At 37.7% G+C, this 12,532-nt stretch overlaps 2 protein-coding genes across 3 annotated transcripts; both read left to right on the top strand.

Moving 5' to 3' along the window:
• Positions 1–607: 607 nt before the first annotated feature.
• On the top strand, positions 608–6,384 carry LOC101740511 (uncharacterized). Its single transcript, XM_004930303.5, has 3 exons — positions 608–3,673; positions 4,467–4,570; positions 4,883–6,384. The coding sequence occupies exons 1-3, from the start codon at positions 1,366–1,368 to the stop codon at positions 6,362–6,364; spliced, it is 3,894 nt and encodes a 1,297-aa protein (XP_004930360.2). The 5' UTR covers positions 608–1,365; the 3' UTR covers positions 6,365–6,384.
• A 1,380-nt stretch (positions 6,385–7,764) lies between these two features.
• LOC101740379 (uncharacterized) lies at positions 7,765–11,356 on the top strand. Of its 2 annotated transcripts, none has more exons than XM_004930302.5 (3): positions 7,765–9,422; positions 9,505–9,614; positions 9,687–11,356. In XM_004930302.5, exons 1-3 carry the CDS (start codon positions 7,949–7,951, stop codon positions 11,223–11,225), a joined length of 3,123 nt encoding a protein of 1,040 aa, XP_004930359.2. In that variant the 5' UTR covers positions 7,765–7,948; the 3' UTR covers positions 11,226–11,356. The 2 variants fall into 2 exon arrangements, with proteins under 2 accessions (XP_004930359.2, XP_021206460.2); XM_021350785.3 differs by having other exon boundaries at positions 7,765–9,428.
• Positions 11,357–12,532: the final 1,176 nt, after the last annotated feature.

Genomic DNA, 12,532 nt, shown 5'->3' with positions numbered 1-12,532 from the left:
CGCCCTAAGCACGTCATTACGGATCTTCTCGATCCATTAACGGTGCTTTTAGGTACCTCAAGCACCGGTCACCGTCCTCGTCGAACCCGTAGTTTGTGACGAACGGCTCGACGAGTGAATTAACCCGTAGACACAGCCCACTGAGTTCCTTGCCGGATCTTCTCAGTAGGTCGCGTTTCCGATCCGGTGGTAGATTCTGCGAAGCACTGCTCTTGCTAGGGCCAATGTTAACAACGTTCCCGGTTTGAGCCCCGTGAGCTCACCTACACGTCAAGGAGAAGCTGAAATAACTTCTGAAGGCTATCAGCATAGGTAAGAAAAAAAAAGGTGGTGTTTATATATGGCTATGTTTAAAATACATATAAATATGTTTTATTTCTTTGCTTATCCCCGCCTGAAATAACTACTAATATGACTTGTTTTTCGCTTTTCATGTTGAGTGTTTTTTTTGTTTTGTTTAATTTAATTTTGTTTTACATTCTCTTTACGATACGATTTAATTACTCTGTACTTGAACATACATTTCTAACAGGTATATAGCGATACTACGCGTACGCAATATTTCTAAATTTCCTTTTTTTTCTTACTCGTTGGTAGTCTAAGGGGCTATTTTAACTACGAGCGGAGCTAGATGTCGTGAAAGCTTTTGAGATCTTGGCAGAAAGATTTAATTCATAAAGTTCGATAGATGCTATCTAAACAATATGATCTCGCAGAATAATATCTTAGTCATAGAGTAAGACATACGAATACGTATACTTTCGTTAGTATTCGTAACTGGATAAAATTAAGGCTGGAGTTCCCCAAAGGAATGTCTAAGCCTAGTCCTATAACATGTGATGTAAGTTCGTTATCGAAATAAAATAAAAACATAACTACATTTCTGGATGATACTGCCATCATGACTATAACGAAGCCACAGAAAAAAAACGAGCAGCCCTCAGTGGATTAAGAAAGTCATTGGACAAAGAAGTGAAAAATAGGTAATATAATTAATACTACCCAGTGTCTATACACAATCAACTGATGCCTTAACATCATGTTGCGATGTTTTCCTTGTACCATTTATTCGGACCAGACTGTTCAAGGTATAAAGATATAAAATATATCTTTACTGGAGTATAACGGAATAAATTATAGAATCATCTAACCAATAACTCATCACATTTTCAATATTAGCAACCTTTTTAATATTTTGATTAAAATCTTTTACATTATTAATATATTTTCATACTTTCATAGTTCACCTGTCATTGTGATAAACATGTTATTTTAACAAAAAAAGGAAAACAAATATAATAAAAATCGCTAAATTTTAAAGTTGTAATGTAAAAAAGTGTATACCCATTTTAATGTATTTAAAAAATGGCCGTTAGCAATGCCATGTTTTTATTCGAGGTTGTCGTCGAAAGTGTAAAGAGTTTGGTTGAAAGCCGACATCTGGTTATTAGGAGTGATTTTGCAGATATATTTTCTCTCGAACTCAAAGATCCGAAACAAATGCATATAACAATGCCGGAACCACCGCCTTTACCGCCCGAACCACCAGGGAAAAAGGGAAAGAAAAAAGCTGCTCCTAAAAAAGGAAAGAAAGGTAAAGGTAAAGGTAAAGGTAAAGTGGAAGAACCTCCTCCAGAACCAGCCATACAGTCGGGCCAATCAGTACTCTTCTCGAGTACCGCAGAATTTCTTTTACAAAATATGAAGAAATTTCCCATGGAAGTTTCTCTTTGGAGTAAAGAAGAAAATTTGGCTTTCATTGGTGCTACTTTCATTCCCTGGGATCCTATGTTTTTGTCTTATTTGGAAAAAATCTACAATTGCCAAGAGCCACCGCCCGTAACCTTAAAAGAAGAATATAATGTGTTTGAGGAAGGTACAGCAAAACTTATGGCAAAATTAGGCATCCAAATAAAGCTTTCGTATTTGTCTGATAGAGTAACAGTGGCTTTTCGGACTTTGACAGAAGATCCAGCTGTGAAAAAGTATCTTTATACCGGTATAAATTCTAAAACTACGTCTTACATGTGTACCATGAAGACTACAGATGAAATTTTCGAAGAAAATAGTAACAAAATAGACAATAATTACGTCGTTGACAAGCCAAAGACCGACACTAAAATAGTTTATGCAGATTACAAAAACGCTCCGGGAGCTAACTTGAGTTTCTTTAAGGAAGGTGACTACTGTTGCATGGGGAAAGCCGATAAGCCTCCGGATTCATTATATAAAGCACCAGAAAAATGTCCAGATGTTAATTTCATTATTGATTACGTGCGAAACATAATCATATCTTGTAATGATAATATGAGAATGCTAACTCCTCGTCCCACCATAAGACCTAGGATTCGAGCTACTGATATTGATAGGCTATGTTATTGTAAAGAGACTGCATGGCCGGAAGGCAAACTAGCCGAGCACTTCAGAAACGAAGTACAGAGTGGACCATGCCCTATCTGTACAAAAGGTGATACAAGCAAAATTGGAGGAACAGGACGCGTCAATTTTGACGTCGCTAATATACGTGGTCCTTGTGGCAGGCCTGATTGTCGAATCGCTCGAGATATCAGAGCATATATTGAAAATTTAGTTGAAGAAGACAACAGAGAATTCAATATCAATGAAATAGTTGGTCCCTGTGGCAGCAAAACGTGTACACTTGCAGCAAAAATACAAGAGTTTTTGCGTCACGAAGGGCCTTTCACTCAAGGAACTACTCTAGAAGGTCTTTCTACTCAGTGTGCATGTGTAAAACAAATGCAGGAAGCTTTAACTAAAAAGAAATCATGCGATTCTCTCTGCGAAAAAGCGTGCGATGAAAGTGATAGCGAAGCTAGTCAATGTGATGGGCAAGAATGTCCATTCAAGAAACCAAGTGAACGAGTTTTTCAAGTTTATTACTGTACCGTCGAACACGGACAAGATAACAAAACAAGTGCAACGAATTCACCAGCATCTTCATCTTCAAATTTTAAGTATTGTTCGAGTAGCTGCCCGAGTGTCAAAGCTTCGCAGAAAACTCTATGCTCAAAAAGTGCTTGCTCTTCCGCCGCTATGACGAAGGATACAGACGACTCCAAATGTGAAACACCCTCGTGTCGTACGAAACAAGCTAATTTGACCCCAAGTCCAGCTGACAGCGATGTTGTACTAGACCTTGCTAACATATACAATTCATGTGGTGTGAAGACTTGCGATGTTGCTGAGAAAGTCAAAGACCTTATTGTTGACTTAAGCCAACAGAAGAAAAGCAAAGTTGACACTGATGATCCTTGTTACTGCGATTGTGTTTGCGATTTTAAATTTTCGAACAAAACCACGTATTGTGCTGTTTGCGGTGGCTATGAGAGCTTAGGTACTGATATGAAAGATCAGCCTGAATTTGCTAAGCCTCACCCTTGCCCTGTGTACCATAAGTTATATGACAAAAAATACATTAAGGTTAATAGCCCATGGCCTGAAGAAGATGAAAAGAAGAAGCAGAATGACACACTTAGTCTTAAAAGCATGAAAACTACAGCTTCCAAGACTGGAGCTTCATCGGATAAAAAGTTGGCCAGTTCGCGTTCAGCGAAAAGTTTTACAGACAAAAAGGAAGAAGAGACTAAAACAAAAAAACCTAAACAAGAGAAGAAGAAAATCGGAAAGTTCACGGCAAATGTAGAAGAAGAACGTTAGTTTTTCTTGAAATAATAATTGTTAAATAATATTTGCCGCTATTTATACATATAAGCCATCAATTAGTAAATTTGTATGTACGAGTATATTAGCAGCAGTGTTGAAGTAGGCAAAGAATATAGTATTATGGTAATTTTGTACTTTATTGGATAATCTTGGATGTTGTAGATCCTTTGGAAGATGAACATGGTATAATGACCTGGCACTATCCTATTTGTGCTACAAAGTAGTCAGCGTTTCAGGTATAGCGGGGCTGCCGTAACATAGGTACCAAGCATCGTCGTCGTAGCCTAAAGGATAAGACGTCCGGTGCAATCATACCTAGCGATGCAACGGTGTTCAAATCCCGTAGGCGGGTACCAATTTTTCTAATGAAATATGTGCTTCACAAATGTTCACGATTGACTTCCACGGTGAAGGAATAACATCGTGTAAAAAAATCGTACCCGCAAATTATAATTTGCGTATTTATTGGTGGTAAGATCTTGCCTATTTCTGCCGTGAAGCAGTAATGTGTTTCGGTTTTAAGGGCTGGGCAGCCGTTATAACTATACTGGGACCTTAGAATGTATATCTCAAGGTGGGTGGCGCATATGCGTTGTAGATGTCTATGGGTTCCAGTAATCACTTAACACCGGGTGGGCTGTGAGCTCGTACACCCATTTAAGCAATAAAAAAAAAGAATGGAGACTTCGACTCAATGTCTCGGGTTGGGTGACGGTATTCATGTTTTGATGCCTAAGGGCTCTTTCATAAATCAATAAAAATAATAAAGTTTTTGTTTTTAGAACCAGTTGTAGTTGAAAAGAAACAGGAAATCAGGTATCCATATCCTCCTGTTCCAAAGAACATGGGATGGAATTGGACGGCAGAAGACATACCAGGAATGAAGGTGAGATTTCATTAGTTTTTTTAAGGTGTACAAGATTCGCAGCTCAGTGTTATTTACTTAATGATATTTTATAAAGCTTAAAATATAATGGTTAAATATTTTGTGGAATAAATTTTAATATTTTCAATATTCTGTGGTTTGTATAGTCACGCATTAAGTGATAGATAGATAGGTAATCTTAAATTAAATTACTTGCGAAATTTTGAGAAGATTTTTTAAATATTATATTAGTCAAATATTTGGAAGGTTGTCAAGAATAAACAAAACATTGAACCTTTTATAGTTTTAATTATACAAATAAATTACTTACAGCCAAGGCCTAAATGGAAACCAGGAGCAGCTAATAAAATATTGGTAAGGAGATACAGAGCTTTGAGGGAAGGTGTCGATGTTTTAGCCAAGAAAAAGAGAGCCCAGCAGCAAAGAAAGAAAAAGATAGAGCTTAAACCGACAATTGTGGTTACGAAAAAAGACGGAGAGTACACAGTACAGATGGAAGTTCTAAAACAGTATTCAAAAGAACGTTTAGTTCACCAATTTCCTTACGAAGAAAAACAACCTCTAGTTTACACTATTGGTAAAACGGAAGAAGAAAAAGTTAAAATACAAAAACGTCGTGAGAGGAAAGAACGTAGAGAAACGAGAAGAAAGAGTAGATTGTTACAGTCCACATTCAGAGATAAATGTCAAGAAATTTGTTTGAAAGCGTACAACCAAGCCATAGGTTTGCTTCCACCGCCAAACCCCAATGATCCAGATTGTCCTTGCAGCACTCAACCTCTCGAAAACCTAACTCCTCCGATTGACTCGTGCTCCTGCTCTGACGAAGCTAGTGTTTCCAGTAGCGATACCGATGGTGACGAATGGACTATCGAATTCAGTCCGCCGGCAGCAAAGTGGGATGCAAAAGCTAAACACCCTCCGCTCTTGAATGACAACGAGACCCAATACACTTATTTGGATTACAAAGTTAAATTAGTAGATAAACATGGTAGTCCTGTACCAAGGTTCTTTAAAGGCCCGGATGGGAAACAAGAATGCAGTGATCTAGGTGGTTTCTGGGGCCCGGATCATTTCTGGATGGAAATAAACAAAGATGGATACATAGGTCCAGATAATCGTTGGGTACCAATGAACTTTACCGGACCCGATGGTATGTTTTACTCTGCCGAAGAGGGTTTTTTCACGGACAGCAATGGACGTAATTTGAAGATTGGTGTGGATGGCTACATCGACAAAGATGGAAAATGGGCGTGGTACTCCAAGTCGAGAGGAGCTAGGAGTGGTAAATCAAAATCAACTTTAACATCATCGACTATTGGTAATAAAAAAATTATCAAAGAGGTTAAACCTGACTTGGTACAGAAAAGTAAGCTCGATGAAAAGGGTAAAAGCCCACAAATAACTCCAGAGATCGGTGCTAAAAGTAAAAAAGCGCTCCCTGCAAAAGTTAATTTCAATAACGAAAATAAAACACGGAAAAGTGTTTCTAATTCGGTACCGAAGTCGAAGAACCCAATTGTTATGAACGTTGCTGTTAAATATACTAGAAGTAAGTCGCCGGCTAAGTCCCAAGGAATGTCGTATATGGATCCCAAAAAACTAGCTAAATATCGCGAAATAATGCAAGGACTCGAAATATATGATGATCTGAGAGAGTTGAAACCTCCGATGAAAGCTAACAGAGCCTCAAATACACCCAGAAAGAAAATTTCCCCCTTCACTATGCATGATTCGTCGCTCAGTAAGAATTATTCAAATTGTACACGTGAATCATCATTAACAAAATGTTAAATTAGATGTAAACTATTTTATCATTTCGTTTTATTCTTGTTTCTCATGAGTTTTAGTCTAACAATCAAAGCCGTTGATAAGCATCTTAAATGCAAGATACTAGTCATCTGTTTAGCGTGTTTAATTTCAAGTCCAGCTTGTAAAGTAGCGCGAAAAATATTTCCATCTTAATTGTTTGCATAATAAGGCTGTTTAATTTGGTATGTATGACTGCTTCGCAGACTCGTCTGCCTATTTCTAATTTGAAGAGCTCAGAATTAAATTCCGTCATCACCATCAGCCTAAATGATCGGAGACAAATCACGTCGTCCTTGAGGTCGTCGTGGCCTAAAGGATAAAGACGTTCGGTGCATTCGTGCTGAGCGATGCACCGGTGTTCGAATCCCAGGCGGGTACCAATTTTTCTAATGAAATACGTACTCAACAAATGTTCACGATTGACTTCCACGGTGAAGGAATAACAACGTGTAATAAAAATCAAATACGAAAAATTATAATTTGCGTAATTACTGGTGGTAGGACCTCTTGTGAGTCCGCGCGGGTAGGTACCACCACCCTGCCTATTTCTGCCCTGAAACAGTACAGTAATGCGTTTCGGTTTGAAGGGCGGGGCAGCCATTGTAACTATACTGAGACCTTAGAACTCTGATATCTCAAGGTGGATTTACGTCGTAGATGTCTATGGGCTCCAGTAACCACTTAACACCATGTGGGCTGTGAGCTCGTATAACCATCTAAGCAATAAAATAATGATAATAATAATACACTTCATATAAACGAGCTCAGGATCAGGGGCGCTGTGCTATTGTGCCATTGAGTCAGTCAATAAGGCTATAGACTACCACTGCTGCTTGTAGGACTACCCCGAGGTTTGTCACAATGACTGGAACTAATGTGATGAACTAGCTCAGGCACCACCCGCAGCCAGTGGATTCCTGCGACCTTTTACAGGTTTTCGATCCACGTTGTGGGTGGCCTGCTCATGCTGCACCTTATGATGCGCGGGCATTACCCGAGACCCCTTTTTGACCCCTGCAGACATTCGTTCTGCGAGCAATGTGTCCCGCCGCTGTCACTTCAACCTCGCATGCCAGTTACCATGGTGTTCATGGGAATTCGATCATTCCAGATTTGATCGCACAGGGAAACTCCTAGCAGTCTTCTCTATTGCTCCTTGGGTGACTCTTCTCACTGTATGTGGCAATACTGGCAATACTCATTGCAGTATTTGGGATGAGAAAATTCTGCCTAATTTTCTACCGATCCGAGTTAAATTCGACGATTGGCCTCTTTCTCAAAGTTGGGCTAACTCAGCTGAACAGTTTGTCCTAAGTATTCATTATTTACTTAAACAGATATTGACCTTCATTATAAAATTAAAAACCTTTAAAAACAGTTGTCAAAAAATGTCAAGTACAAACAAATTATAAAAACAGTTTGTCACATAAATTTAGGCAGCGGAACAAATTGCAAGTATTTTATTTTACAATTCGGTTAGAATTACTCTAGGGAAAAAATCATGTGGTAAAGATTTACCAAAAAGCAATTTAGAAAGAATCCTGTATTAGAAAGTGTTTTTAAAAAATGACTTTTTCGGATTCGATGTTCTTATTTGAGATCACTGCAAATAGCTTTAAGACAGGCAGCTCTGACAAAGAATTCCTTCTTAAAGTCAAATTTGCAGATGTATTCACAATAGATTTATCTAGTATTCATAGCAGTAACAAGGGCAGGAGAAAGAAAACTAGAAAATCAAAGGTTTGCCATGAATCAGATGAATCACTTCCAATAGACGAAAATAAGCAATTGTACCAATCTATTTTATTTCCAATGAACATTAGATTGCTAATGAAAACTATAAAGTTAAATCCTATTTGTATCTTAATATACAAAAAGGAAAATTCTACACAGTTATTTGGTGAAACAAAAATACCGTGGGATCCAATGACATATGATTATTTATCGAAACTTTTGCATGGGGATAATCCAGAATCTGTTCAGTTTTCCGCCGATTGCTATGGTCCGTCTAATCATTCGGCAGAATGTATAGTGATTTTTAAAGTAAATATACGATTAGCGCTTGTAAATGATAATACGTGCAATATTTTAAACGCTTCAGTTGGAAGCAAAACATCGTTTATCAAAAAGCCATTGATTAACGATTTTAAGAATGATACAATCAATACCGCTTTCAATAGTAAACATTTGAATTACGCACATAAAAGTGGTAGAAGGTCACTGATAAATAAATCCAAAGATAATTTTAATGAAGTTAAAAATCTGGATCGATCTAGCAGTAATATTTTGAATAAAAGTTCAAACTTTGAAAGAAATGATGAACCTATAGAAAGTGTTTGCACAGAAAATAATTCTAATGAATCTGAATTAGTGAACGAAAGACAAATAGACCTACTAAATTACATATTGGGAGAAGATAATGGTCCAAAGAAAAACCAAGTTTACTCTGTTAATTATTTTACCGTTGACAGCAATCGGCCTAGTTTGTCGGAAGAAAAAATTGGCTTGCTAAATATTACAAAATGCGATAATCCCCAATGTGAAAAAACGAATTCTGAAAAAAATAATTGTAAACCAGACCACGGGATTCGCCTTGATTTATCTGATCTACAAAAAGGTTGCTGCAATATTATTGAAACAGTTGACGAAATTAGTGGAAAAATTAACGCTAATTTGACTGATAAAGGTCCATGTTTTTGCTCTTGTGAGTGCACGTTTGGATTTACAAGGAAAACAACGTATTGTACCACATGTGGAGGTTACGAAAATACTGGCGAGGACCTTCATAAGGGACAGGAGATTTTCCCCTGTCCCATATTCCATAAGCTTGTTGATAAAAATAAGCTTAAAACGTTAAGTACATCTGGCAGTGAAAGTAAAAAGAAGGACGACAGTCAAAGAAGTGGTAAAGGTTCAAAATCGGCAGCATCAGACAAAAGGTCAGCTGCTCCAGATAAGAGCGTAGAATCCGAAAGAGATACTAAAAAAGGGAAAAAGAAAAATAAAGATGACAGATTTAAATTCAACTACGGATATCAAGGTATACGTACGTACTTTGTTTTTTTTTTCCATCAAATTTTGCGCTAAAATTAATTGTGCATAAATACTTTTTTATGTTACAGCCCCTCAGATAGGACACAGTCAATGTGCTTTACCCTGTACTGGCACTTTAGGAGTAGTACCTAAAAATATGGGATGGTTGTGGACAGCTGATAATGTGCCAGGCTTGAAGGTATCTTATAATTTCTTTTTGCTAAATAGTGATACATCTTTGTTTTTTTTTATTTTGTTTTTTTTTTCATAGTTTCGCCCGATGTGGAAGCCAGGAGCCACAAATAAACATGTAGTGAGGTTACTTAGAATAGCACGAAATCCAGATGATGTCTTAACTAAAAAGAAGAAAAAAGACACTGGGAAGAAGAAAAGGCCTTTAAAGAGACCTTTGCTAGTGGTACAAAAGAAAGATGGTGAATACACTGTGACTATGGAAACAATGAAAACATATGCGAAACCGAGAGCTGTGAATCAAGTTCCATATGAAGAGAAACCTCTAGTCACATACACCATAGGGAGAACGGATGAGGAGAATAAGCAGCGACAGAAAAGAAAAGAACGAGAACAAAGACGCCTTGAAAGAGCCCAGCGGCAATTTGTGCAAAGCGCTTTCAAAGACGTTTGCCGTGAAATATGTTTGAAAACTTATCAACAAGCCCTTGGTATTTTACCCGATGCCGAAAGTCCTGACTGTCCATGCTTTCCAGCGATTACGGACGAAGTCAAAGCCAACATCGATGCATCGTGTTCATGTTCGGCGGATAGTTCAACAATGGCCTCTGAAACGGATTCTGATGAATGGCTTATTGAATTCACACCACCTGTTGCATATTATGATTCGGGTTACAAAAAAAAGAAAGTTTTAAAAGTTGACAACACCACCCAATACACATACCTGGATTACAGAGTAAAGCTTTTGGACAGATATGGTAATCCTGTTCCTAGGTTCTTCAAGGGGCCCGATGGAAAGCAACAATGTAGCGACCTGGGCGGATTTTGGAGTCCTGATCACAAGTGGTTGGATATAAACATCGATGGTTACGTTGCTCCGGATGGACGATGGGCACCGAACAATTTCATCGGTCCAAATAATGAACAAGTTGATTGTGAAACTGGAAAATTCCAAATGGTGAACGGAAAATGGTTGGTCGTAGGGATTGATGGCTTTATTGATCCCCAAGGAAAATGGAGATTTTATAAAAAATCTCGAAACATAACGTCACTAAAGAAGAGCAGAAAGGGCGATAAAAGTGGTATTAAACCCACATACAAGCCTTCTGAAGCAAGCTGGAGTTGTTTTGGTGACGCATCACCGAAGGACTTATCAAAAATGGGTATTTTAGGCCACGGACAAGACAAAAAGCTTTTGCTGTCGACATTAAAAGACATGCTAGCCCATGGAGACGATGTCAAAATCCCTCAACCATTTGTTATTCCAAAAAGTCCTCTGTCAAGCAAGAGGAAAGACAACAACGAGCAAAGAGTGGCAAATAACGTTTACACTTCCCTTTTAGAAAAGGTTAAATGTAAACATCCTGTACCCTCCGATAAAGGTGTTGTAGCCATGGATGAGTTTGGAAATAAAACATATTTCCGTTTAAAAGACTTCAAGAATACTAGACCCGAACAGAGGCTAGATACTTTAAAAGGTCAAGGCATTAGTTTGAGTTCTTTTCACGTACCGTGTTTTCATTCGTTTATAAACTCTGAGTTGATGAAACAACAACAAATAGAGAAGCTTCTCGCATTGTCAGCGAACAGCAAGTGTGCTAATACTCAAGCAGGCTGAGTGTGTTACTGTGTTTAAGTTATTGTTTGATTTGATGCATATAATTTATTGTTGTAATATGTAATGTGTATTAAGTTAATCTGTTAATGGTTTTAGGTTACATTTTGTTACGTTATATAAGATGAAAATTATTTATGTTCTGTTTTCTTGTTTCTCTTTTACTTGAAGTTTTTCAGTATTTTTCATTTTGAAGATTCGTAAAGTAAGCGTTTTTTTTCTTTTTTTTTGAATACTTATTTTCTATTTTATGTTATTTAATGAATACTTATGATATTATCAGGTGAAAAATGGGTGGAAGCCTGGTGCCATTTCTAAGCGTCTCCTACGCATTTTTAATGCAGGGAAATTGCGGGACGCGACTTCGATAAAGTCGAAACCAGCTGAAAAACCTAAGAAGGATGCAAAAGACAAACCTACAGTTTTAATTACTAAGTTAGACGGGCGATATTGCCTTGAAATGCAAGTGCGAGATGGAGTCTCCCTTAAGGAATATCAACCGTTGAAATACAGTATCACCAGTAGCAGTCATGATGCTCAGATTAAAAGAAATTCAGAGAAAAGACAGAGATATTCGAACAAAACAGCATTAGATGGCGTATCGTTAGATTCTCAACGATCGGAATTGGATATATGTCGAAGGAGCAACCGTCTAGATGATCAATCGGAGAATAATTTAAGTTTTGAGGAAGACTTTAGTTCTGAATGTTCATCGATTTTTTATTGGGAGTTACAATATTCACCGCCAAATACCCGACGTAGGTAGATGATGTTCTGTGGTATTTTAATATTCTATTTTAGAGTTATTCATTTAGTAAATATTTAAAAGGTCTGTGTTTACATTATTCCTACACGATAAAATCCCCGTATACGTTAGACAGTCATGTGTTTATGTATTACTTCCACTGAGGTAAAGTACCCCAGTCATCGTTCTCGTCGAACCCGCCGCATGCGACGAAGGGCTCGGCGAGTAAATTAACCCACAGACACAGCCCACTGAGTTTCTCGCCGGATCTTCTCAGTAGGTCACGTTTCCGTTCCGGTGGTAGATTCTGCGAAGCGCGGCTCTTGCTAGGGTTCGTATTAGCAACATCGTCAGGTTTGATCCTCGTGAGCTCACCTAATAGTTAAAGTTACGCTGATATTATGTTCTCTCTAGACCACCAGGAAAAAAAAGAGTAAAGTATAAAAGTTAAGTACATAAGTAGTAAGTACTCCTACAGTTAGATTTAAGCGGGAAATTTAATGGAAATCTTAGGATTCGTAGTATAATAATATATTATTTTATATATTTTTTAATTTCTGCTGCT

Source organism: Bombyx mori, chromosome 10, assembly GCF_030269925.1.
Source record: "Bombyx mori chromosome 10, ASM3026992v2".
NCBI lineage: Eukaryota > Metazoa > Arthropoda > Insecta > Lepidoptera > Bombycidae > Bombyx > Bombyx mori.
Note: the sequence above shows the minus strand (reverse complement) of the source record. Positions and strands in the feature narration are given on the sequence as shown.

Excerpts from the sequence above, each read along its gene's own strand:
- LOC101740511 (XM_004930303.5), top strand. The coding sequence starts at position 1,366 with ATGGCCGTTAGCAATGCCATGTTTTTATTCGAGGTTGTCGTCGAAAGT. Across the intron at positions 3,674-4,466 it reads GGCAAATGTAGAAGAAGAAC|AACCAGTTGTAGTTGAAAAG; the intron begins GTTAGTTTTTCT and ends TTTTGTTTTTAG. Across the intron at positions 4,571-4,882 it reads AAGACATACCAGGAATGAAG|CCAAGGCCTAAATGGAAACC; the intron begins GTGAGATTTCAT and ends AATTACTTACAG.
- LOC101740379 (XM_021350785.3), top strand. The coding sequence starts at position 7,949 with ATGACTTTTTCGGATTCGATGTTCTTATTTGAGATCACTGCAAATAGC. Across the intron at positions 9,429-9,504 it reads CTACGGATATCAAGGTATAC|CCCCTCAGATAGGACACAGT; the intron begins GTACGTACTTTG and ends TTTATGTTACAG. Across the intron at positions 9,615-9,686 it reads ATAATGTGCCAGGCTTGAAG|TTTCGCCCGATGTGGAAGCC; the intron begins GTATCTTATAAT and ends TTTTTTTCATAG.